Raw genomic sequence first — 26,797 nt, 5'->3', positions numbered from 1 at the left:
TACTTAGCATAATGTGCTGCCCAAACTGTATTTTCCAACTTCTGTCATTGCATGAAGATATATAATACAACAAGCAAAATTGCACCTACAACAAGCCAGTACTATTGGCTTTGTCAATGCATGTTAGTTGCATAGGATAAATAAGCAACAGCTATGGCTTCATTGCATAGCATACAGTTCCGAAATGGTGAGAATATGATAGAACTATAACGAGACTCTTTGAAGTTACATCAAAGGCAATGAAGGGTGGCACTGCTGCAGAGTTAATTTTTTTCTGCTTGAGGGTGAGGTAAACAAGCATTTGCAACGCAACAGGTCTTGCATTTATGAGAGTTTGAGCTATTGACATTGTAAATGAAAATGCCTTTTATTTATGTGTTGTTTTTAAAGCAGATAAATAAAAGGCATTGTCATTTACAATGTCAATAGCTTAAACTCTCGCAAATACAAGACCTATTTCATAGCAAAAGCGTGCTATAAATTTTTTTTTAAGTTTTAGGAGAGGCGTGTCCTGCCTGCAAAAGCTGGCAGGACAACGCTATTTCAGATAATAGAACTTGGAGGCTGTAATTAAGCCTACCAAGCAATAACACACGTAACATGGGGTGTTGCCATGGGAGGTTACAAAATGAGACAAGGCGGTACTAAGGAGGGACTGCTAAGCCTTTGACCAATGAACAGCCACAGTTTACAGTGAACAATGACAGAAGCCAATGAAAAATGTGGTCGGAGTGTGGGCAGAGCTTCAAGTACCTACCTTAATACAGCATGCCTCGCAGTGCAGCGCATGCAGTGCTAAGGCTCGACCTAAAAATGTGAGCCAATAGGGACCCATCTCAGCAGCTGGTTTTTAGAACTGCTGGTGCTGAGCACTGTCAAGACCCGGCCCACTTAAAGCCCTGCCTGCTACCTCACACAAACAACTCCCCAACGCACAACTTAGCCTTACATGAGAGAGATAAGCTGTAAATGATACCGGTGAGTCTGTGTTCAGAGGCAAGTCACACCTATAGTGTAATGTGGCAAGGCCTGAGAGTGTGAACACAAAAGGAGCACCCTGCTGCCCCAGCTGCAACGAAGGCGCCAAATGAATTTCCCTCCAGTTTGCGCACAGCGTCTTAAAAAGAATTATAAATCGCTGGTATTTGTGTACGTGCAATGCGGCAGGCAAAACATTGCACAAATTCCAGGAGCAAATAGCGTAGATGACACATGCTGAAATTGGGGAATAACGTGCATTGCCAGAATCTTATACCCATTCCAATGTACCCCATGAGTAACTGGGAATAAATTGTACACCATTGTGAACCCTGAAAATTGTCAAAATTGTGGGTGTGCAACTTAAATAGAAAATCAGAGCATTATGGAAGAATAGTCCTGTTCAGACTAAGTCTAAATCATTGCCGCCTGAAAATGTTTTGTAAAAGGATAATCAAATACTGAAGAAGTTGAGTCCCAACTCCCAATAATCATTTGGTGATCCTGGTAAAGAACGGTGACAGAATGGGGCGCTCTGTTGTGGGTATTCGCACACCTGTTATCATTTTATTTTTCCTGCTCTGAGAGCAGGGGGGGGCACGCTTACATTGTTAAATCTATGAGCTCGTTTTTGGTATGGCCCGCTCCACCTCTCTCTAGGCAGACTTGGTAGATCTCGGTCCTCTCGCGTGACGTCACTGCTTCGCCATCACTGGCTGGCTGATGCTGTTGCTGTGGAGACAGCTCGGCCCGCTGGGAGGTGTCGTCACCATGCGGCTGAGGATGAGAGGAGGATGCGTTGCGCGAGGCGCCAATGACAGGTGGAGCGAGACCGGGACTAGAGAAAGAAAGGAAGAAAACAGAGCGGGACAAACACATTGATTCCCCGGGAGCTGGCCACAGTTGACCGGGACTAGCATCTGCGACAAGAGGGGACGCAGGCAGAACAGCACCTACGAGGCTGAGGGAAGCGGACAAAGAGGAGCCGGGCCAGTTAGAAGAGGAGAGGCACCAAAAACGTTGGATGTGAACTTATGCGAGGGAAGGGAGCGCCCATGCGTCCACATCACACCTTCAGTATTTCACCGTTTTACCGTCTCGCAGTTGCCGGTTATTCTCCGCCGTCTTGCCTTTTACATAATCAATTGAGCCAATGACCCTTCAATCTCCCAATTTGAGCTGTGTGTTTAAAGTTGCCCCTGGATGTCCTACCCCTTATTCTAAGTTCGTTGTCTCATAATTTACCCTTCTTCCTTACCACACCAGATCTCCCGCTATCGTGACCTTTACATGACCCCTCTACCGCATCAACTGCTGCTCTCTCCAACCACATTCTTGCTTATTTTACTCCTGTGACCAGACCCAGTGCTCCTTGTCGTGCGCTGGCCACGCTGAACCACCCTGGCTGGCTTATAGGAAGTAGCAGGGGTGCCGTCAGGTGCCTCCTGTGCGCTGGGCCCACCCACTCTCTGCGGCTTCCTCATCGCTTCCCCCTCGCAGTAGCTGTAGGAGAGCAGCTGCCGCCGAGGGCCGGGTGTCTTCCGGAGCAGCTGAGCCTGAGATGCCCCTGTAGCTGGGCACATGGTGCTCACCCTCCTCGTGTCGGCTTACCAACTCTGCCGGTATATCACGATGTCGGAAGAGGACCGGCTGACAGTGCCCGGGTACATGGCCCACATGTGCTGGTGGCAGGGGCCTGGCTCGGGGACGCTAGGGCGAGACGTGTCTCCTGGTTCCAACCCTGATGTCCAGGTGGCCTTGAACCGCATCCTGCCCGAGCTGCACATGGTTATCTCCAAGCTGAAGCAGGCCGTTGACTCCAAGAATATCCGCAAGGGAATCTCGGAGATCTTCCAGCTGGTGGAAGAGGCCTGGGCCATGCCGCGGCTGGGCAGGGAGGTGGCACAGGAGCTCTGCGATGCCATCCGCCTAGAGGGAGCCTTGGACCTGCTCTTGAAGTTGCTTCAGTCGGACGAGATGGAGATCAAGTACAAGGCATCCCAACTCGTGGAGCAGATTCTGGTGGCAGAAAACAGGTGAGGCGGCCCAGCGCTGCTCCGAGAGCATGTGTGTTCTGCGCACTAGCGCCTGCAGGCTCACAGGAAGTGCTGACTGTCACAGTGCGCGTGCTTAAAATAGCACAGTAGGGTTGTGGTCAAAGCAGACAAGACAGGGTTTCTTATGCCATCAGCAAACAGTTTTTGAGTTGTGAGTTGGTGAGGACTGACTGCTTCTTTAGGCGCATGTACTTTGTGCTCGGGTTCGTGCACTGCTTCCTATCTTTTCTATAGACTGAAAGTGGGCTTTGGCTTTCTCTGGTTATGTAGAAAGGGCCTGTCTCTTCACCCTGAAACTGAAAGCTACCTTTGACTCTTTGTTAAGGTTCTAGATAGGGGGCCTTGTTTTTGCTCTGGGGTTGTTGTGTATGTGCTTTGGTTCAATGTTCTGTGATGAGAGCCCCCGCTATTTGTTTTCGGGTTGATGTACCCAGTATTTGGCTCATTGTTCTGGAGTTGGGTCAGGGCTTTTTTACTTCTGATTCTTTGCGGTGGGTTACTATGTGCTTTAGCACTTTGTTATGGGGTTGGTTGGATGAGGGCTCTTTTTATTGCTCTGCATTTGATGTGTCTTTGGACTGGACCTATGTTTTAGGGTTGGCTAAGAACCATAGCTCCTTGCTCCAAGGTTGATATGTCTGACATTGATTCTTCTGGGGTTGGATCAAGGCTCCATCTCCTTGCTCTGGGGATGATGCCTCTGGACCCAATGGTTTTACTCTGGGGTTGGGTTTACTTCTTTGCTTTAGGATTGATGCAGAGCCCCCACCCCCTCCCTGCCTCTGACTTCTTACTGTAGGGTTGATGTGACTGGACATTGGCTGAGTATTCTGGCTTTGGGTGGGAGCTCTGACTCTTTGTTCTGGGTTGAGGCATCAGCTATCTGGTTCATTGCTCTTGATTAGATCAGGGATCCTTGCTTCGGAATCCTTTCTGTGGGGCTGCTGTCGTAGGGCCCTAGCTGCTCATATGTTCTGAGGTTGGATCAGGGCTAAGATTCTTTGCTGTAAGGTTTATATGACTGGCTCATTCTCTTAAATTTGGAGTTGGATCCGGACCCTGTCGTTTTGATCTGGGGTTGGTGTCTCTTCTCTGTCCCTATGTTCTGGGGTTGGACTAGGGCTAGCACTCCTTACTATAAAATTGATGTGTCTGAGCTCTCCCTCCTTGTCCTGGAGTTAGATTAAAGCACTGTTTTCTTGTTCTGCGGTTGGTGAATTATAGATACACCAACACCACAACACGACAGAGCCAGTGTCTCTACTCTAACATTTTGTACTAGGATTTGGTCAGAACTAGGGGTCTTTGCTCCAAGGTCTACCTGTCTGGACTCAGTCCTTTTGTTCTGGGGTTTGTTGGATGAGGCCTCTGCTTCCTTGCTCTGGGCTGGCGTATCTGGGCTCTGTCTGTTTATTCTTTGTGGTTGGATCGGGCTGTGTCTCCTTGCTCTGAGGCTGATGCCTCTGGACCCAGTCTTTTTACTCTGGGGTTTGTTGCAGAGTCCTGTCTCTTTATTTTGGGGTCTGGCGCCAACTTCTTCCTTAGGGGTTAATGCAGGGCTCTTGCTCTTTGCTCTGAGGCTGGAGCGGTCCTTTAATCTCCTGGGACAATGCAAAAGCTTCCTGCTCAGTGGCGAAGGAAGACAACCAATTGCATGATAACGTTGGTGGAGTGGCCTGGCTCTTCAACCTAGAGTGGAAGTGAAGGCGCACCCTTTTGCATGTGGGAAGAATGCTCCGGTTTTTGGCTGTGAGGCCACTAGTTGTAACCAGGGCAGACATCTTGGAATGATTTTGTTTATACTTTATTATTTTTCACAGTCCCAAGATGGCTATCATGTTTAGAAGCATTATTTTGCCCACCTTGAATCGGTACAACAGGGTTACACAATACACTTTAGCACTCGAAGATAGCAGCCCAGTGTTATGTTTACGGAGCAGCCATCTTGGAATGGTTCTGTACATAGTGTACTGTTGTTTTTACTTCTCCATGATTCCCAACAAGATGCTTCTAAATGTGGCAGCTATGTTGGAACTTTAGACTTTTGAAATGGTACAAAAACATTGCAAGATGACCGCAACTGCTAGGCTTAATTTTATTTTTGGTGTTGCAAGCATCTACTTAGGTGGCAGTAAGTATTCTTTTTTCCACTTTTATTCTTTTAATTTATGTTCCATATGCTAGTTGAGTTTGTATGTTTTATTATGGTTGGGTAAGTGCATTAATACAATAATGAGACAGTTAGTGGATGAATGGAGGCATGGCTGCAATGATGAATGATAGAATGCATGTATCATGACTTATTGAGTTCCTAAACTCATCACCGACTGTAGAGGTACTTTCAGTTAAAAGCCAGACCTCTTGGCATTGCCAATGATTGTTTCAATAATGGTGCCACTAGCACACAGAGGGGCAGTAGTGGCAAGCAAAGCGCTTCCCAGTCCTAGACGCTGACCCAAGCAGGGAGCTTCACATGGCCATCTCCTATTGAAATTGAGCTGCACTCTAATTATTGTGTGCCAGGGTGAAAAAGAAGCTGCACGAGAGAGATAAATGGGCAAATAGTTTTTATGGTGGACGATAAAGCAATGTGGTGGGATAAAAACTAGCAACCTTGCTATTCTGCAACTCCGACAGTCAGCAGTGATGGTGGCAGGCTTATGAAAAAAATTGAGTCCTGGCACTTATCCTTCAACATATTAAACATTAGGACCCTTATTTACTGGGATTTGAAGTAGGGCATTGCAGCAAGTCCTCATGCTGCGCTGCCCTATGCCAAAGTGAAAGGGCAGGAATGCACTGTATTTATGCAATACAGTGCATTCAGGTATTTTCTCCCTGTGCTAGCACCATTTCTGCTGCCTAGAGCCAACACAGGCACCCTTGCACCATGTTGCATGGGTGCTTTTGTTGTCGGTAGGGCTGTTTTTTTGCAGAAAGGGGCACCTTCCTGCGCAAAAACAATCCTAAAAGGCGTTTTTTCTCTTTCTATGTGTGCCACAGAATGCAACACATGAAGAAAGCAGAAAAAATAAGGACAAATAAAAATATTTCTCCTCAATTTACCTCACCTCGGGAGGTGTAAGGATTTGGCGCTTCCTCGGGTATACATGATCTTGTAAATCTAGGTCAGAGTCAAAATCCACGGGTGGTGCATGGGAAAACCCGCTGCAATGCAAATGGAATGTCTCCAGAGCACAGAGAACGGCAACTCAGTGATTTGCTCTGTCTTTCCTTACTTCATATCTATGAGGCCATCCAAAGCCACTCATAGCGGCTTTGAGTGGGCTCATAGATATGATTTAATAATCTGCGCTGCTGGAGTGTCACAAAAAGTGATGTTCCGGCAGTTCAAGGAGCTCATATATAAGCCCGTGTCTACGTGTAGATTTTACTTCACCTCGCTGTTAAATCTCATCTAAGCTAGCATTTATTAAAGATTGCACGGGGAGTCTTGCAACGCAATATAATTTAGCTCTATGCATCTAGGCCCTTCCAATGGCACGGATATTGAGGCAATCTTTTGTGCCATGTAGCATAACATGCAAAACTCTTATAAATGAAGGCCCAACTGTTCAGAAAGAGAGCTAAAACCTGCCTTCTTGGGTTTTGCCCTTTTTGTGCTTGGGAAATCTATTGTATTTAGTATAAATCTGAACGTTACTTTTCCCTGCTTGGTGTGCTTGCCACTTACTTTTCCTCCTTTTCTATTGACTGTAGCATACTAATCCCTGTTGTTCCTCATGTGTTTCTCTTACCAGTATCCCACGGTCCAAGTACTGTTTGCATCTGCTTTTGTGGAACTCTTTTTTTTTTAGGTTTTGCCTGCACAGCGCTTGTTTTGTTTGTCCGCTGCCCTTTACGTAATCTTTCTGTGGCTCCACACATTTCATGGGTGCATGTTTTTTAAAAATGTTATCTTCACACAGAAGTTGCATTACAATAGGATGCATTCCCATTCACAGAGAGATTAATTAGGTTGTCAAGAATAACAGGATTTTTGGCTTCACGCCGAGATTTGAACCTGGTTCCCCAGCATCAAGGTCAGCAGCTCTAGCCCTTACTACCACGCCATCTCTCCTCTCCATGGACATTGAGCTCGCTGTATAAGATGGTTGACACTCCTTTGGAATGCACAATCAAAAAACATTTCAATTAATATGCATAATTGAAATGCTTTTTGATTGTGCATTGCAAAGGAGTGTCAGCCATCTTGTTGTTTATTGTTGCCACATGCAAGTGCTCACACTTTTGGAGTACTTCACTTCTTAGATTCTGTTGTGTTGCACTGTCGGCATGCAATATACGAACGTGGTCTGTTTTTCATTTTCATCACATTCACGTTGCACGCTCTGCCATTAAAATTATGGACAACACCTTTGTCTGGCTTTTATTTTACTTACAATGAACTTTTAAAATTAGCACACAACTATTCATCCAAATGTGGCTTCCCCACTGAGATGTAGAATAAGGATGAGGGACAAATCCAGTCTTCTCTAAACACACTGCATGCACATACATAGTAAATTGATTTGGGATATTCCATTTTCAGCTTATCGTTTGTTTCTTCTCGGCTGTTCAAACGCGAGAGGCTTCCAGCTCATTTTTAAGGAGCTTGCAGCCAGATTCATCAAAGTAAAATCACCTCGCAAAGGGCCAGATTTGGAGAATCTGGCCCTTTGCGAGCGCTGTTTTCGCATTTGGGATTCATCATCCCAAATGCAAAAATCGCAATTCTAGAAATCGCTAAATTCCGATTAATTGCATTTAAGGAATCTCAATTTGAGATTCCTTAAATGCAATTCATGAACCATTTTAAATTGCGAATTCGCAATCTGGGGCCGCTATTTACCGCAAAGTCTAACTACGTGGTAAATAGCAAAAACTTCGAAAAAAATGCACTAAAGTGCATTTTTCAAAGTTTCCTTTTGCGCACACACATGCTCTAAGGGCATGAGTGTGCGCAACATATGTGCACACATCAATTTCAGGGGTGCAACAGGGTGTCCTTTGGACACCCCTGCACCCTTGAAATCGCAATCTCAATTTGCGAATCGCTAATTGCGATTAGCAAATTGAGATGGTCTTCCCACTCATTCCTATGGGCCTCTAGGCCCATAGGAATGAATGGGGAGATATTGCTTAATTGCGACTCGCAATTTGCGAGTCGCAATTAAAGAATTATTAGAAATCGCTATTTTTTAAGTAATTTCTTGATGAATAGCATTTTACTATTCCTTAATAGCGATTCGGTATTTTTCGCTATTAAGGAATTGCAAAATGTGTTCTTGATGAATCTGGGGGTTGGTTTGTTTATTCCAGTGATTATTATTAGGTGCTAGTTGGTTAAGCTCTTACAGACTGGAGCCTCTACCTCGCTTTCTCCAGTCACTCTGCACCTCCGTTACCCCGAATCAGATATGATCACATTCTGTAATCTGCAGATCTCACTTTCACTCCGTGTCTCTTTGTATCTCAGTTCCCACATTTGAGAGGTTCAACAGGGCATACAAGTGGGTGCTCACTATTATGCTGGTCTGACAGAATTTTACTGAAAGAGACCATCTTGTCACCAGTAAATTACTGTGCTGTACATGCTGCCAAGGGCGGGTTTGCCTCGCAGCAACATTTGGGAGGGCTGGCCGAGGCTCACGTGGGACACACTTGTTTCATGTTACCAGCATTTACCAATCCCCTTTGACAACGTACGCCAGAAAACATGGTATATCCTGTATACTAACCCATACAACTTATAGATATATGGATTAATGCACATGCTGCAACAATTTTAGTGTGCAAATGTTTGCATGACCAAATCCTGGGGCTTAGCATATGGGTAGACCCGATTTTACTCTTGCGTAAACCACACACACTTCAACCATCACTCTTCCCCTTACAGACGTTGCTTTATTGCCACTGCAAGGAGGAGAGTGGGTAATGTAAACTACTGCATAAGGAGGCCCAATTCCAATCTTTGCCGAAGTGTGTGATCTTGTACACATTGTGTGGCTTCTCTTGTTACATCAGTTGCCCTGTGTAACCCTTGACTAGACTGTATTATCTTGTGCACGTTGGTTTATCACACTACTTCTCCTCTCCTGTGGTGCATCCATCATTATTACACCGTGTGCCCTTATGTGTACATCTGTCTTACTTTTATTGTGTGCTCGGGCCCTACATTTTGATCTCTATATGTCTCCAGTTGTAAGTATATCAGATGTAAACGAAGGTATTGATACAGGGTTTTATGTTACTCTGCTATAGCATATGCGTTTTCACCAGGCTAAAGGGTCCTAACCACCTTTAGGCCTCTATTCGATATGCTTTCAGTTTCCTTAAAGTTCCTAAAGGACCCTGAGAAGTACAAGTCCTTTCCCCTTTCCCCTTTCCTTGCGTCTTTAAACTGTGCATTTGAGTTTACATGCTGTCCTTATTTACTTTAATCGTGAGTTTAGTTCTAACATTCACACTTTCATCGCTAGAGTTTGTGTAACATCACTTTCTGTAGTGGCTGTGGGAGACCAGACTTTCAAATTAAATTTAAATTTTGTTATATTTTATATGACTTAGAGAAATATTTATCAATGTTACTTAGAATATTTGGTATGGTTCCACTTCTGTTTTTTTCTCAGTTCCTGTTGCTCTCTCACTGTTGAATGATCTTGTGCTCATCACCATCTACCTCAGAGAAATGTAATTTAAACAAGTCATCATGTCATCACAACATTATAGTGCTGCAGATGACATCAGGCAGGTTATCCCCAGCAGCGGAATCTCAGAGTTTCAGTAACTTAAATTGAACAACTGTTCACCAAGGTAAAAATTACAACAACAACAAAAAATTATAAATCACATAGGCGAAACCTATTGTATTTACCAATGCTTCTTTAATGCTTATACTTCATGGTCTGGTTACTGGATATTTCAATCTCTTGCCTTCAAAGATGTACAATGTCTCCACTCTGGGACCTGTTAGAGTAGTCTCACTATAGTGTGCCCTATACAAAAATTATAAATAAATACAACTAATGCACTCTTTACCTGGTTGTTATTTCCCTCACCTCGTTTAGTATTTAGCAGAGGCGAGATGTCTTTTAGAGTGTATCACCTATGTCCCCTCAGTGACAAATATTTAAGTAATCATCTCGATGGTTGTCAAGTCTGGGAATACAAAGTCGTAATGTATAATATTCAGCAGGAACCGTTTCAAGGTAATAGCTTAGCAGCTACCATTCAGGATGTGCTTTGATGGACGTTTAACTAGCAAAGTAATAAAAAGTATATCATTTTCGATTAATATCATATATTTTTAAAAGTGTATTTTAATCTAGGCTGCTTTTAATCATAACATTCCATGCACCCCTTATAAAGAATACATGCGCGTAAGATAATATGGACAACTCTACGTTATCTGCAAAAAAGGTGCAAAGGATGCTGCGAAGGAGCGGGAGGATTCGGCCCCTTCCATCGATTGTTCTGAGATGGACATGTCATGTAGCCTATCTGATCTAGTGTCAAGATGAACCTGCAATCGCCCTCAGCATGTCAACACCTTTGTGATAGGCTGTTGAGGGATCCCACACACCCTGTCCAAGTAGAGCCTGGACAGTGGTCTTCGCTGCAGGCATAGGAAGTGAAGCTGTGATCTCCAGCAAAAGGAAGGGTTCCAGATTGAATGGGTACAACTGCATTGGAAATGTGGGAGCTAAATCACCTAAGCCTTAAAACTCACCTCTACAGAGAGCATTACATTGCTTCTCTGTAAGATCCGCCACATCGAATGATCCTAAAATCACGTTGTGTGTTGCTGTCTAGCTAAGTTTGTGTACCAACAGTTCTCTACATACAAATTGAAATCACTACATGACATACATAGACTAAATCCATCTAGTGATAGTAGACATTGACATAAGCTGCACCGCTATCCTTATATAGAACTCCTCACTCCAACCCCGCCATCCTCTCAAGCAAGCAGCGGCCTGCAGTGGGAGTACCTGCAGGGCGGTGATGTGGGGAGGGGGAGGGGCAGGGTGGGGGGGGGGGTAGTAATGTATGGATTACTGTGCTTCCCAGGTAAGTAAACATTGAAAAAAATAAAGAATTTCGTTGAGTGCACTGCATCCCCAAATGCGATGCAGTGCACGCAACAAAATTCGTTTTATTTATTTAAATGTTTAATTACCTGTAAAACTTGTAATCCATACATTACTACCCCCCATCCTGGCCCTCCCCCTCCCCACGTCACCGCCCTGCAGGTAATCCCACTGGCTGCCTCATGCATTATATAAGGGATAAAGTACTCTTTGCCGTACATTATAACGATATTGCAAGTCATTGAGAAATTACGTAATCATATAGAGGAACTAGACCAAATGCATTGTTCCTTTATAAGGTTGTGGAACTCTGAGGTGACTTGCAGTATCCTTAATCATGTATACCAGGAGTTCTTTAGTCCATTTAATGCATAGTTGTATCATCAACGTTCCCACAAACCACTTAAAACCTTGGTGCATAGCTCTTTTTATGGAAGAGCAAGCATGTTTGCAAGTATGAATAATAAAAATAAAACCTCTATTACAAAGTTAAACACATGATGTTAGTTATTTGTTGCAAGGAGATCTTAGAAACAGTTCAATACACGTCTCATTATACATTTTTCGTGGTGCCATTGGAATGTGCATTTTGATAAAATGTAGGTTTTGACGCAGATGGTATAGCACTTCTATCTGTAAAGATTCAGTATGTCACCAAGTGAGGTATAACTTTCGACAACCAATGCAGACTTTTAGATGGGTAGGTACGCGTTACTCGCTTATTGAACTATATCAAACAAGAATGAAATTAGACAACTAAATATAACAAATCACTTAGCAGATTTTTTATTAGTTCTTTTATTTGTGTGGCTTTGTGTGGTATTTTGCTTAAAATATGGTCCCTTTTCCTATTTTTTTCCAGCACAACTTCACACTAAGGGGCCGATTAGGATGGAGGATTTTCCGCCTCCTCTGGGCCGGCGGAAGCCACCTCCGGCCCGGAGGAGGCGGAAAATCCATTGCGGGCTCACCAAAGACCCACCGCCACATTACGATGGCTGGTGGGTCTTGGTTTCTGTCCGCTGCTTTTCCGCCGCGGTCGGATTACAACCGCGGCGGAAAAACTCTCATTTGGCTGGCAGTGTCTATCAGACACCGCCGGCCAAATTAGGAAGCATTTGAAAACATGCTTTTCCGCGGCGGTTTTTCCGCCGTGGAAAAGCATGTGTACTTTTGATTTTGGGGGCCCGTTGCGGGCCCCCAGGGTGTTGGTGGGTGGGGGGTGCACATGGGGGGTACCTATGGTACCCCCCAGCATTTACATGCACAATGCGGCAGGCACCGCGCGGTGCCTGCCGCTTTGTGCATGTAAATGTTACACATGCACTTTTAACATTGCGGCGGGTGCTGCTTGAAGCAGCACCCGCCGCAATGTTAAATATCCAGGATGTGACCGCCAGGGTGGCGGTCACATCCTAATCGCACATGAGGGAACGCCGCAGCCCATGCGGACGTTCCCTCATACTCTGGGGTCGCGGACGGACTCAAGTCCGTCCGCGATCCTAATCGACCCCTTAATGTGTTGAATATCACTGGCTTTGAATTACTTTGCTCTCTAGAATTGGTCCAAACATTTTGACTGTCTTCGCGGCTCCTAGGTATCAGTGATTGATCATCAACATCTCTGATTGGCTAAATCAAATAATCAAGCACACCTTCCTTCTCAAGAATCGTTGAGGTAGATACAGTGACTTTTTCTTACCTGTTTGGCATTCGGGTGGCATTAATCCCTCACATGTGGGTTCGTTTTTGAGTTAGCATACATAGGTGTGTTTTTTTGCACTTTTGCACTCAGGTTTTTTCTCTGTGATCAACATCTTACCTCTGCTTTTTCCATCTATTAAAGCACTCACATTACGATTATCATCACATTTTAAAAGTTTTTCTTTTTCTTGGGGTGTCTCTCTTTTTTACTGACCATTCTTTTCCTTTTTTTTTTTAAATCGTTTCTGATTTCTATTGCTTGGTTGAAAACATGCAACATGATTCAATAAAACTGATAGTTTCTCTATTGTTTTTGTCACAACTTACATTTTTGTAACTAAGTGTATCTATGTGTAAATGGATGGTGGTCCTAAAATATATGTTTTTCACATTTACAGCCTTGAAAAAGTCATCAAACGACAATACACGTGTCGGCTGTCCTAAACGATAAAAGTTTTTGGATGCTTATATTCACTAAGAGTTTCTCATACTTTGGACCCTTATCCATTGAGTTTTATCTGTTGTTTTCCTTGGACAATGCCTTTGGACCTGTTAGATTGCCGGACCTTATGTAACAAAATCTTGGGGCTCCGGAAATGTTTATCATGTTATGAATAATTGAACGTTTCTTTCTGATATTTATTGAACACTACTTTGGTGACATAGTGTTTGTCCATTTGAGCTCACACTACTTGGTTTGTTTGCTTTTGTTACACTTATCCTGAAAATGTGAGGTGCAATCAGTGTTATTTGACCACTGTCACCTTTGTTTGTCTCAAACAATTATTATATGGTGTTTAGTTAGTGTAGTATTAAGTAGTATACACTTAAATGACAGATGACCGGCTCTACCATGTTATTAAACTAGGTAGTGAATCCTGTATATGGATGTGAGTGCCAGATTAATTTTCATTGTGTTGGGGTACAAGGTTACCCATTGCGCTAGTTTATGTGCTTATTCAGGTAAGAGGTATCTTTTGTTGATTATCTCACTTAAAGACAAATTTGTCTTCATTGTGTGAAGGTCCTGATTGGCCATTTATTCTACCAGGTATTCCTCCAGGGTCCTGGAGCCATTAAAGTCTGTTTTTAAGCTCGAGGGATGCTCCTTCTGTTTCCTGCTCCCCATAATTTTTTTAGCAGGCACAGCAGAAAAAAGAGAAATACACAGAGAAAGAGATCAAAAGAGACAAAGATATGAAAAAAGAGAGATGAAGGGAGCGGGGGTTCCTTTCAGCGTTTTTGCAGGAGCTGGTTAGAATACTTTTGCCAGAGCGGCACTCAGTTCGCACTCCAGCCATCTTTAGATGTGGTGTACTTACGGGCCTAATAATGAGTTTGGAAGTCCCCCAGCAGATGCTACAATATTTCGCTGCTGGGGGACCACCAAACCAGTGGTGCAAGCCATCTCATGCAAAAATAACAGTTGGTGGACAGAATGCAGAACAATGTCAAACATTCACCCCAGTACAGAGATCATGGCGGTCCGACCACCGCAGTTCTAATACTGTGGGCAGTCCTGTAGTGTGGTGGTTGTCGGACCACCACCATGGGTACAGTCATCCTATAACCCACCGTACTCGTAGTTAACGTACTCGTACTGAACGTTTAATATATAGGTTGGTCGGTGGATATAAGAGTGCTGTTGGAATGCACCGGTGTTGTGTTTGGCATAGTGCCAGGAGATGAGTCAAATGTGTTTGATTAGTGAAGTGCAAAGTATGAATACATCTTAATGTTGATGGCCTGTGGAGTTGGTAACTCTTAGCCGCTTACATGGCTTTGTTGTCTTGTTGTACAGATGCTGTTTCCTTGGGTTTGTCTAATGTGTACTGTTGAATTTAAGACCAAGGCAAAATATACCTGGTTTTGATGTATATGTTTTGGGAGTTCAAATTAACTGGGGCGAAGATGTACTGATAACAGTGTTTTTGTTTAGGCATATCTGCACTGTGTTGACTCTATGTGAAATGCTCTACCGATAATAACCTTTTGGTTAATTAGTTGTGCTAAGCAAGGAAATCATACAGAAAAAAACAATACATGCAAACCTTACAATTGCAGATATGTAAATGCATAGCAATCATTCAGCTAGGATTTAAACTTTGGTAACGTACTGAATAAGTAAATGGCACGCACCCTGCCCGTTCAAGTAAGAAAAGGGCACATGAGGTGAGACACTTGGTGTTTTATTGGTAGTCTTGTCTCTGGCTGCAAAGTCTCAGCTGAGCTCTTTTCCTTAGGCCAGTGGTTCTTATCCTGTGGTTCGGGGACACCTGAGGGTCCACGAAACCTACGCAGGGTGTCTTCGACTGCTTAGAAAATTAAATAATATTAACAGATGAAGGAAGTGAATATAAATAAAAAGCTAACTGTACATTAAACATTTTCAAACATCCTGCAAATGCAAGACATTTGAAATTGGAACCTAAAAATTGTTATCTTCAAATTGGTTCGTGAGAACAGTGCAATTGCATCAAACCGAATATAGTATGGACGATGGATGGCCTTAATTGAATTTAGAAAAGCGCCAACCTTCCTATTTAAAATAACATTTTGTTTTTTAACTTTTTTTGTGTGAATTAAATAAAATATTTAATCATTTGTCTATTTGCACGATGAATGCTCGTTTTAATATTTTTGTGTATTGTTTTGCAGTTCAAATCATTGAAATTACTTAGGCTGGGGTCCGCGGCTTTTAGGAATGACTCAGTGGGGGGACCAATGATTTAATAAGGATCCATTGGTCGTTTTCGGGTTCCACTAATGATTAAGTGGATGTCCACAGAAGCCAAAAGCTGAAGAAACACTGCCTCGGGCCACACCATGCATTCATGCCCTGCATAAGAGTGGGCAGTGGTCCCCAATGTTCTTCCACTCCTTAGAGAGGGGACTACAGTTACCCTTCAAAAATCTGAAGTGTTGAGTTGATGGACGGAAATTGTTCAGAGGGTAGGGTGTGGAGGAAGGGGAGAAATAAGGGTTTCTTTCAGCTTAGGGCAGCAGAGGCAAATGAGACAGAAATTATGTAAAAACCACAGGTGATGGACAGAATGCAGAACATTGTCATACATTCACCCCTGTACAGAGATCTGGGCCTAAATCCATCGTTTTTTGCACTCCACACCACCCCAGTTCAAACATGGCCATATGCAAATCAGTCTGACCCTGTGCCTCATGGGAACAGTCCAACCCGAACTGCCAAGCCATGCCTTCCCTGGACCGGAAACAAGCTTCCGAGGACCGGTTTCTGGCATTCCAGGCGTCTTCAGCCCGGCTTGCTTGAATCCAGTGGTGTGGAGTCCATGGGACTCACGTCTGTGCATACCCATCCCACTTGGGGTGACAAATGCAAAAACCACAGGAGATGGACAGAATGCAGAACATTGTCATACATTCACCCCAGTACAGAGATCTGGGCCTAAATCCATTGTTTTTTTGCACTCCACACCACCCCAGTTCAAACATGGCCATATGCAAATCAGTATGACCCGGTGTCTCATGGGAACAGTCCAGCCCGAACTGCCAAGCCATGCCTTCCCTGGACCAGAAACAAGCTTCCGAGGACTGGTTTCTGGCATTCCAGCCTCAAAACCTCAGGGAAGGCACTTAGACTCAAAGGATGTCAGGCACAGTCCAAACAGCAGGGTCCGGTCAGGGTTCGGTTGTCATTGGTCAACTGGGTTTTGCAGGAAAAGGCCTTTATAGCTTGTTGTGTCACTGTAGCTTTAATTGGTGGTCAGCCCTATGAACCTCAGACCCCATTCCTTTGTCCTGGGTACAAAAGAGAGCTGGTCCAGTCCAGCAGGGCTGTTCTCAGGTCACAGACAGCAGAGTTAGTCCTTTTCTGATTTACCTATGTTCCAAGAGTGTTCAGAAGAGGGTGCATGGAGATGCCAAATTTATGCCTGGCATGAGCTAGTATGTGTGAATGGCTCCTGGGCATGCCGTAACCAATGGGGTAAAGGTTCCCCAGGACGACTCTACCCACTTTGGGCATTTTCAAGATGGTGAAAGTCTTTAGCCAAACTAAACGTGGGCACTGAGAGCTCGGTGTAGGTTTGTGTGTGTGTGTGTGTGAGGGGAGTACTATGTTAATCCTAGTGTCCTCCCACATTTAACACTAAAATCCAATCTGGGGCAGTCACTGTACCCCCAATAAACCCAGAGACAGATGTCTGGTAGAACAACGCAGTGTTTTCAGCAACCAGATAGTATATAGACAAGATCTTTTAGCATCCTGTTTCCCTTCCTTTTTAGTGTGTCCCCAGCATTAAATGAAGATCCAGAAGACCTATCAAGCAGGATTTGACATTCCAAAGGGATTTGACACTGCTGTGCCAAAAAGGATTGCTCACAGCCCACCCTGCATATTTTGTTGGGTCAGAGTTGCCATATAGGCCCATTCAGGTCAGCCTATTGTTTCTTCAGACAGTGAAGTAACATTCTAATAGCAATTTTTCTTTAATATATATTAAAAATTCGACTTCACCAATAAATTAGATTTTTTGTTGCTATTAAAATGTATTGTTTATTATTTTCTAGCTAGTCCCGATCTTGAGATATAGTAATAGAAGTGTAATTTAGTCTCTGTTTTTTTTCAATGGGACAGCTAGGTCTGCCAATATGAAAAACAGCTTTTGTGTGCTAGTCACTGCAAGGACATGTTAACATTAAATTTCTACATGTCCTACTTTTAAATACCATGCACCCTGCCTTGTAAATGACAAGGCCTCCTACTGGTGACTTATTAATATTTAAAAGAGTGTCAAAAGGGTGCATTTTGACTGGGGGAATTGCAGTGTTCAAACTGCCACAGTCAGACTACAATGGTTGGCCTGAAGCCATGTTTTGCACGCTCACTGCAGTGGATGACACAATAGGTGCTGCACTTGAATAATGACATTTAACTTACATGTGCCAGGTACATTTTGTACCATATACTAGACCTTTCCAGGTAAGTTAAATATATACCAAATGGATTATGCCAATTCAGCCATGTTTAAAGGGGGAGCCCAGGTACTTTACCACTGGTTAGGAGGGTTAAAGTGCAAAAGGTCTAATGCCAGCAAAAATATATCATCCAGCCAAAGGCAAAAAATGTGGGATGACCACAAAGAAAAGGCAGGTTTCTTACACCTTAATTTACTTAATTATGCTGTTGATGTTTAATTTCTGATACCAATATAAAACAGAGATTTCCTTGAACAAGGTCATGTACATAAGCACCATAAGTGGAAAAAAGCAATAACTATAACAAGTAAATCTAGAGTAAAAAACTGACAAAATTTATTGTATACAGTAAAATTAAAAAAGCAGAAAATATAGTAAGCTGCTTGACATAGGTTAAAATAATTATAATAATAAAATAACAATCCCACATTCAATATTGACCAGCAACTCAACTCAAATTGACTTTATTTCGGATATATTGCAATCCATAAAAGTACAATACATTATACATTACATTTAAAAGCATCACAAAAATGACAAATCGATATAAAATAAATACATAAGACATATAAGCTTCTTAACAGAGTGAGTAGACAAGATCAATACAGAAAAAGTGCAAGTCAAGTCCATATACAGAGAAAGTGCAAAAAGTGCCTCGAGCTGAAAATCACAGTTATTCATCTAGGCATTTTCTTATTCTCACAGATAGTTTTAAATATTCTAACACCTGGAGGACACAATCAGAATGCAATAGCTGTAAATATACAAGGGCGGGTCTGATTTGTTTAAAATTTAATTTCCTTAAAAGAGTGACAAGATACCGCCTACGGGGGTACTCATAAAATGTACATAAAAATATAAAATGCAGCATATCCTGTGGAGACTTCCCGTCGCAGCCACAGGGTGCTGCAGGTTTTTTAAAAATGTCCAACTTTGGTCTGATTAAAATATGATGAAAGATGTTGAACCTGAATCGTGTCAGCAAAAATTTATCATGAGAGGTAAAGGAGCATGTTAGGTACATTTCCATAGTGTCACAGGTTCTTAACATAATGTACTTTCTAACATTTGGTTTCAGAAGCTCAACTTCATCTCTTAGGGCACTACAGTTCATAAAAAAGGCCCTCTTAATTGCTGCAACATCACCCTTAACTATATCCCTCGGATTTTCAAACAAATTTAGGCGACCAAGCTTCAGAAATTGGGACTTGAAATATTTGAGCCAGGGTACACACATGGCATAATCCATTGATACAAGATCTTCCAGTATCTGGTGGGTTAAGGGAATATCCTGACTTAACCATAGTTTTATCCAGCATAACAGTGGTTTCAGACCAACAATATCTGAAATATACTGACAACCAAGCTCTTCATGTGCAGCTAAGTTCAGAGTACTACCTGGGACACACAACAAGCGTTTTAAGAAATTATTTTCGGCTATTTGTAGTTGTTCACCATTTATATAGCCCCATATCTCGCTGCCGTAAACTGCGGTGGATATAGATTTAGCATTATATAGTTGCATCATGGCCACCATCGGCTTTTACCCCAATTTACTGGCAAAATTAAAAATCGAGGCATTCACTCTGGTCAATTCACCCTTCTTCCTGGCCAAATGCGGAGCCCAACTTAGCTTAGTATCAAATAAAATACCCAAATATGAAAACGTATTAGTGACAGGGATCACAACATCATTTAATTTAAAAACGAACTTCTTTTTTGGTTGACGGCCAACATGCATAATATAGGATTTCGAATTGTTGACCATAAGGTCCCTGTCAGACATAAAATTATTAAAAGCATTCAAAAGTGCTTGGAGACCCTTCTCTGTCCATGATATTAAAACCGCGTCATCAGCGTATAAAAGTAAGGGAATACCCCTCGCACCAGCTCTAGGACAATCTGATTTTATCTCTTGCAGTTCAGACTCTAAGTCATTTATATAAAAGTTAAAAAGAAATGGGACCAGGATACACCCCTGTCGTACTCCTTTATTTATACAGAAATTGCCTGTGGTATCCCCATTCGCTGAGAACCTCACATTGGCTCTTGTGTCAAAGTGTAAGTCCGCAAGGAAATCCACAATCCCCCTGTCAACGCCTTTGTCCCTCATGGTCTGCCACAGCCTCCCCCTGTTAACACAGTCAAAGGCTGACGACAGATCCATGAAGGCTAGGTGAATTGCTCCTTTTTGTAGAACAGTGTATTTATTCAGAATAAGAAACAAATTAAGGCACTGAGTTATGGTAGAGCGGCCTTCACAAAAGCCATATTGGGAAGCCGACATAATATTATTTTCAGTCGACCAACTTACTAGGCGTTGCAGCAAGACTCTCCCCATAATTTTAACCATTGAATCAATCAGGGATATTGGTCGATAACAAAGAGGACTTCTCCTGTCGCCTTTTTTAAAGACCGGGACTATGGTTGATAATCCCCACGTTCCCGGACAACCCACTCTGGCCGCAGCATTAAATACAGCAGCCAGAATTGGAGCCCAGAAAGCTGGATCATATTTGTAAAGGTCCGGCGGAATTCCATCAGGACCAGGACCTTTGTTTGCTGTAAGGCCCATAATTGCAACCAAAACCTCGCTTTTTTCAAATGTTATATTACTGCTTCCAACGTGGGGGACAATAGCCCTGGTTCCAACACCCTCTGAGTAGTACACGCTTTTAAAGTGGCTTTCCCATTCTTCTTTTGTTATGCAGCAAGCAAGTTCGTCACATGGATCATCGGTCAAAAAAGTTTTTTAACCAGTGCCCAGAACTTGGTGCTGCACTTCAGGGTGGAGGGATCAAGTAGTTCCTGCCAAGCCTCCTTCCTAAGGAGCTCCTTGCGGGCGACAGTAATAGCCTTATATTCTTTTCTGCAAGCTTTTACCTCCTCCTGATTCCTTGGTGAAGCTGACAAAGCAGCCCTCAGATAGCGAGCAGCTTTGGTGCAATCATGACTGAACCATTTTGGGCCTAATTTAGCCTGATTTTTATTAGGGACAGTAAGAAGCGCTGACACCTTCTCCGACACATTTTGATAGGACTCTAGCACTAGCCTGGGGTCGCCCCCCTCAGTCATGCAAACTTTGATGTCCTTTGTACACCTTTCAGCAATTGTTTTGTAAAGGATATCTGCAGAAACCATGGACCATTTTAGCCTCCTCCTCCCATCAGTTGTTCCCAGACTGCCTTCACTAATGGTCTTATTTCCCTTCTTTACTCAGGGACATTTTAAGCAGATTGTTAGAGGATTATGGTCACTGAATTCACTCGAAACAATGCAAAAAGAGTCTATAAAATTTTGCCTCGTCCGAGAGACCAGTATATGGTCTATAAAGGTACCCCTACCATGTCCCTTAAAGGTTGGGATATCAAAACAATATAAAGGGTTTTTAAAAGACCTGGCCAGTGAAAGGTCAAGGTCATCCATTAGAACGTTGCACAATTCCCCCTCCTTAGTGTGTTCCATATGGAGATAACATGCACGTTCACAAGACATTTCTGGTAAGCGCTTATGTAATGGATCTATACAAGGATGCAAATTGAAGTCCCCCATAATCATCAAGTTATGACCTAGGTCTTTCATGTTATTAGAAACAAAAGAATTTAAAATAAAAATGTCATTCCTGGCCTCACTATCATAGATAGCATTATAGAAGTTCACTAAACCCACACAGACATTTCCTCCAGATAAGGCCAAGCCCATTACACCTGTGTGCTTGGCTTCAACTCTACGTACTCCGCAAGGTATTAATATAGAGATAAACATTACAAGGCCCCCCTTCGGCCTACCCCTTAAGGATGGCAAAGCTGGTACATAAAAAGCCTTGTAGCCTTCCAGAAAGAGGTTACAGCCCACCTCCCAGGTTTCTTGTAAACAGATGATTGAAAACTATTTGATATAGGTCACCTAATTTACATCACACATTTTCGCTGCAAGACCGGCGATATTCCAGGAAACAACATGACATCCTAGGTTAGTAGCCACCATGTTATCTGAATTTATATTTGTAAGTTCACCTGTAGCCACAGTGTCCTGAGCCGCAGGTGCCATCCGTCAATCGCACATCTCAAGCCCAGATAATGCTTCATACCTGTTCTGTGTAATTAGATCCGTACCATGAGGATAATGGCCAGCACTAGTACTCCTATTATAAACATTATTGGGTTCGCCTGCGCCTGACCTACAAGAATTTGTGATGTTATAAAAGAATTGGGTATCTTAAACAGGAGTATATGGTTCAAACACCTGCCTGGTTAAACTCTGTTGTGGTGTGGGTTTACAGAGGTGCGCATAGAAATAACCCAAGGGGCGTACACAGATACTATTTACATTATAGACCAGTGACCAGTGAAGAAGCTCTCAAGAGAACAGTTGCCACATGCTGAGGGTGTTTGAAATTAATGACTATACAGTCACCAGAGCCAGATTTTTTAGAAGGTCCCACCCAGTTTACCCGTCTAACTGCCATTATCTGGTCAGAATATGCGATGGGAAAACCACAGTTTTTATTAAGCCACGCCACAGTCTTGTTTTTCAGGGAACTGTGTGATTCATCATAGGGAGATGCAGGATGTGTGCCACAAGGGGGAACATTAGTCAGTACTGCCACAAATGGAGCACAATCAGGTGGTAAATTTAGATGCCTTGGGGGTTCTACTGTTTTGGGGTGTTATAGATGGTTGTGACTGGGGGGCCGATACCACTTGGGCATCCAGTATATTGGATCTATCAGGCCCTGCTGGTGCCGCTACAACAGTATTCCCCCTACCCATGTTCCGCGTGTCATTAACTTCAGCAGATTCTTTCCCTTTCCCCCCACAGTGAACTGTGCCACCAGATGTTACAGTCTTTTGTGATGATAACAGACCACCCAGCCTTGTAACTTCCTTTGCTAAGTTATCAATCTTATTCATTAGAGGTTTAATAAGCTCTTCTATTTGTGTTGTTAAAGAAACTTCAAGATTTTTTATGAATGAGGCAAGTAAATCAGAATTTAAATTACCCCCATTACCATTAGTGCCTGTAAAGACAAAAGGGGTTATTGCAGCAGGGCCACTAGTCGTTTTACCAACCGTTTTTTTAGCCTTAGAATTATTATGTTTACCATTATTTTTTTGAGATACAGTTCTACAGGTTCTCAGGGGCCTAGCTTCAGTTTGGGTCTCATTCAATACACCGGTATCATCAATTAACTGCACCAATGGGTCAGAATAGACCTCAACACTCACTGTAATGGGCACTGGAGGGTCATTGGAAATGACATCATTGGTATTAGCATCAGAATCTGTGGGCGGAGTAATATCAGGGGATATTTCTAGTAAGTCCCCTGTCCTAGAAGCCTTCCCCAACGATGCACGTCTATCATTGTTAATCTGGTTAACTTTCCTAACCAGATAATTATCCATAGACGCAGGGCCTACCATCACCTTATCTGTTTTGGGTTTAGACATCATAAGCAATGAGGCTATCAACATACACACAGATACTCTCTAGTCTACACACTCACAAGAGGGTGATAAAACAAACAAAAAATACTAACAATTTTAAAAGTAAAGTCTTGCGTGCACACAGCACAGTAACCTTCTGGATGAGGCGATACAGGGTCCCTGGCCCAGTCCAGTCTCCTCAGGCCTCTGAGGGCCACAGAGGGCCTGCCCTTTGCCCGGGCTTAGCCCCGGGCGCTCCCGCGCGCGTCCCGCGGGACGAGGAGGCGTGTTCTCCTTTATGCGCCTCCCGGCGCTGCCCTTCTGCGTGTGCGGCGTCCTGTAGTCCTGTAGCGCTGAGGTAGCTGGGGGTTGAAGTCACAGCGTCCCCCTGGCGGAGGCAAGCCCAGCTGAGGACACCACGGTGCAGGGAAATAATGGCGGAGCCAAGCCCGGCCAGAGACACCACGGCGGAGCAAAGCCCGGCCGAGTGCAGCAGCTGGTGTCGGTAAAACGACCAGCAATATTGCTAAGAACAGACAGAAAAATAGTAAGACATACAATTTGTGCAATACAAGGTGTGTGCTCTGATATTCTTTTTAAGGCACCGGTGTTATGCACTTTAAGATTGTACTGTGTCAACAACAGTGTCTGAGCCTCGAATCACACTGTACTAGGGCGTCGACGCGTTTCGGTGGTTTGTTGACTCAGTATCTGGGATACAAGCCCACTTATCTAAGGCGGGAAGGATAACAAGTTTTAACCATTAGACTGGCTAGGTAAAGAGTCAGGGAACAAACAGCACTACGAAATAGATACCAGAAATAACCCTGTTCGCGAAGGGTGATAAGGGCCATACACCCCTATTACCATAACAGGGCATGATAGTGGGCAGGTAATCCAAATAATATACAACTGCCCCTATGTATTCTGTAAAAGCTGGCTTTAGATGCAAATGGAATAAAAAATAGACATGTCCGGTCTTCCACGATGTTGGCAGGTCACCCCTAGAGGCTAACACAGAATGTTTGTAAACCAATATAAAGGATAGATTCTTTGCTAGAACCTGTGTTAGATTTGAATGGCATAATGTATTAAACATGTTCAGTCTCCTATGATGTCATGAAATTCTGTATCTAGAGACGTATAGTGAATATTTGCCAATCAATGTGAATAACAGTAGTCTTTGTTAGAATGTAAATAGGATTACTTTAATAACGAGTCGCTTGCCAGGATATTAATTCCACTGTGTATCCATTTTTAGGAACATATGTACACTACGACAGAAACTGATTCTTTGTCTTGATAAAGGTGGATAGAATTTCAACAAACCACCGAAACGCGTCGACGCCCTAGTACAGTGTGATTCGAGGCTCAGACACTGTTGTTGACACAGTACAATCTTAAAGTGCATAACACCGGTGCCTTAAAAAGAATATCAGATCACACACCTTGTATTGCACAAATTGTATGTCTTACTATTTTTCTGTCTGTTCCTAGCAATATTGCTGGTCAATATTGAATGTGGGATTGTTATTTTATTATTATAATTAGTTTAACCTATGTCAAGCAGCTTACTATATTTTCTGCTTATTAAATTTTACTGTATACAGTAAATTTTGTCAGTTTTTTACTCTAGATTTACTTGTTATAGTTATTGCTTTTTTCCACTTATGGTGCTTATGTACATGACCTTGTTCAAGGGAATCTCTGTTTTATATTGGTTGGTGAACCCCATTTCCCTTGACTTCAGTTAAGGGGTACCTCTCCTTTTTCACTTATAATTTCTGATACAACACAGTGATAGTTACTCTGAATTTCCCCATAAACCTCAGGGTTTCTTTCATCAGTTTCATGTCGGAAGACCAACAACCTTTTGAACCTAAATGTACACTATAATGAAGCGATTTGTTCTTTGGAATCATTCTAAAGCTCAAACATCTGTTTGCTAGACAGTAGCCCATGGCCCAACTCCAGCCCCTGTTACTATGACCAAAAAGTTGGTTTTGCTATTATGTCTGATCTTATCTTCTGCCCACATGTCGACACTATTGCTTGTATGTGTCACTCTTTTAAATAGCTTAAGGAAAATTCTTCCATTCCTACAGGTTGAAAGGAAAAGGTTGGTGATCCAAACAACTATCTCATCCCATTTGGATTAGAAAAATGCAGTCTTGCTAAATAGTTGTGTCTGTCGCTTTCAAATTGTGCAAAATGTAGCTGCCACGTCAGCTGTTTAATTTACTTCTGTGCACTTCTGCTAAATTCTGGGCATACTTCTTCCATAGCTCACCAGTGAATAAATGGATCTAGTTTCAGACAGTGTGCAAACGACACTTGATGGCACATGGCTCGAGTATCTCAGCTCTCCACTTCAGCCCTACATTTCTTGTCACATTCTTTCTTCCTATTCTCATGCAGTCTTAATTTTTTCTAGAGCACCAGAGGAAGTAGACACTCTCTCTTGGTTCTGCCTCTTATTCCCAGTACACCAGAGGCAAGGCATCTGTCTATGATAGTTTATGGTGAGTAGTCTACCCGTGAGAGTGCAGGGTGCAGCAGAACTAAAGCCAGACCTGTTGGCATTGTTAATGATTGTTTACATTTCTTATCCCCTTCTACTAAGATTTTTAGTACAGTTTTGATTTTGTTCAGAATAGTTCCCTCACAAGGATATGGAAAGTGGGCATTCAGTATTAAGTAAGGCCAGGGAATGTTGTGGGCCATGCAAAGTAAGGATGGATGATCTTGTCTGGATTCAATATAGAAACATATGGTTATGCATGGTAATTACACCTGTGGACCCTTTTAAATCAGGGCAAAGTTTGAGATGGATTTTACTGTCTTATATATGATTTTTTACGTAGATCATGTTATTGTTGCTCTTATTCATAACAGAAAAGCAAATCTTGGGAGGTAGTTGGAGAGGGGTTATACCAAAAACTTGGATGCAGCCAAGCTGAGACTTCAATACCCTTGCAAATTAGTTCAATTCCTAAAAGCAGATGCCTAGCCGGTTTTCACTTGTCGATTGATTTCAACTGAGAGCTAGGTAGCACTATGGAAATGCTAGCTGAGATCCGTTTCAACCCAGAAGCCCTGCTGCTGTATTTGTTAGGCATATTTAGAGTCTTTCACCACCTTGGTTCACCAACATTATTGCGATGCAATGACAAGTGTAAAGTTATGCATGAGGTAGTAAGATAGGTAGGACACAGTAACACAGCAGTGCAATATCAAAGAATAAATGTGTTTTTTTTACCTGAGTATGCATTTAAAAAGTGATAGGTCTTCAATTAGAACATTAGATTGTTGGGAGTTCAATTAAAGGTAAGGAAGTAGCATACAGCCAATAAAGGCTTATATAGGCTTCTGCTCCTCAGTCATTAAAGGTCCTTCCCCTTGACATTTTTCTTTACCGGCACCTCAGCCCTATAACATTAGGAGAGGGCCTTTAACAAACAGTAGATTCACTGGCAGTGACTCATAATGCTATGTTTTAAGATCACAAAAGCAAGCTATAACAACAAAGTCAAAACCAGGTCTAAATACCAGGAAGTTAAAAAGTTATGGCCTCAAATGCTTAAGA

The 26,797-nt window shown here is 42.8% G+C and overlaps 1 protein-coding gene across 1 annotated transcript in view; it reads left to right on the top strand.

Moving 5' to 3' along the window:
* The first annotated feature begins 2,429 nt into the window (after positions 1-2,429).
* Positions 2,430-26,797, top strand: part of LOC147730367 (NAD(+) hydrolase SARM1-like) — a 200,787-nt gene continuing 176,419 nt past the window's right edge. Inside the window, exon 1 of the mRNA XM_086955172.1 lies at positions 2,430-3,014. Within this exon, the coding sequence (XP_086811298.1) occupies positions 2,560-3,014 (455 nt within the window). The 5' untranslated portion in view covers positions 2,430-2,559. The remainder of the gene's footprint in view (positions 3,015-26,797) is intronic.

This window comes from Lissotriton vulgaris, chromosome 2_1, assembly GCF_964263255.1.
Source record: "Lissotriton vulgaris chromosome 2_1, aLisVul1.2, whole genome shotgun sequence".
Lineage (NCBI taxonomy): Eukaryota > Metazoa > Chordata > Amphibia > Caudata > Salamandridae > Lissotriton > Lissotriton vulgaris.
The sequence above is the reverse complement of the archived record's forward strand: the minus strand, read 5'-3'. Positions and strand labels throughout refer to the sequence as shown.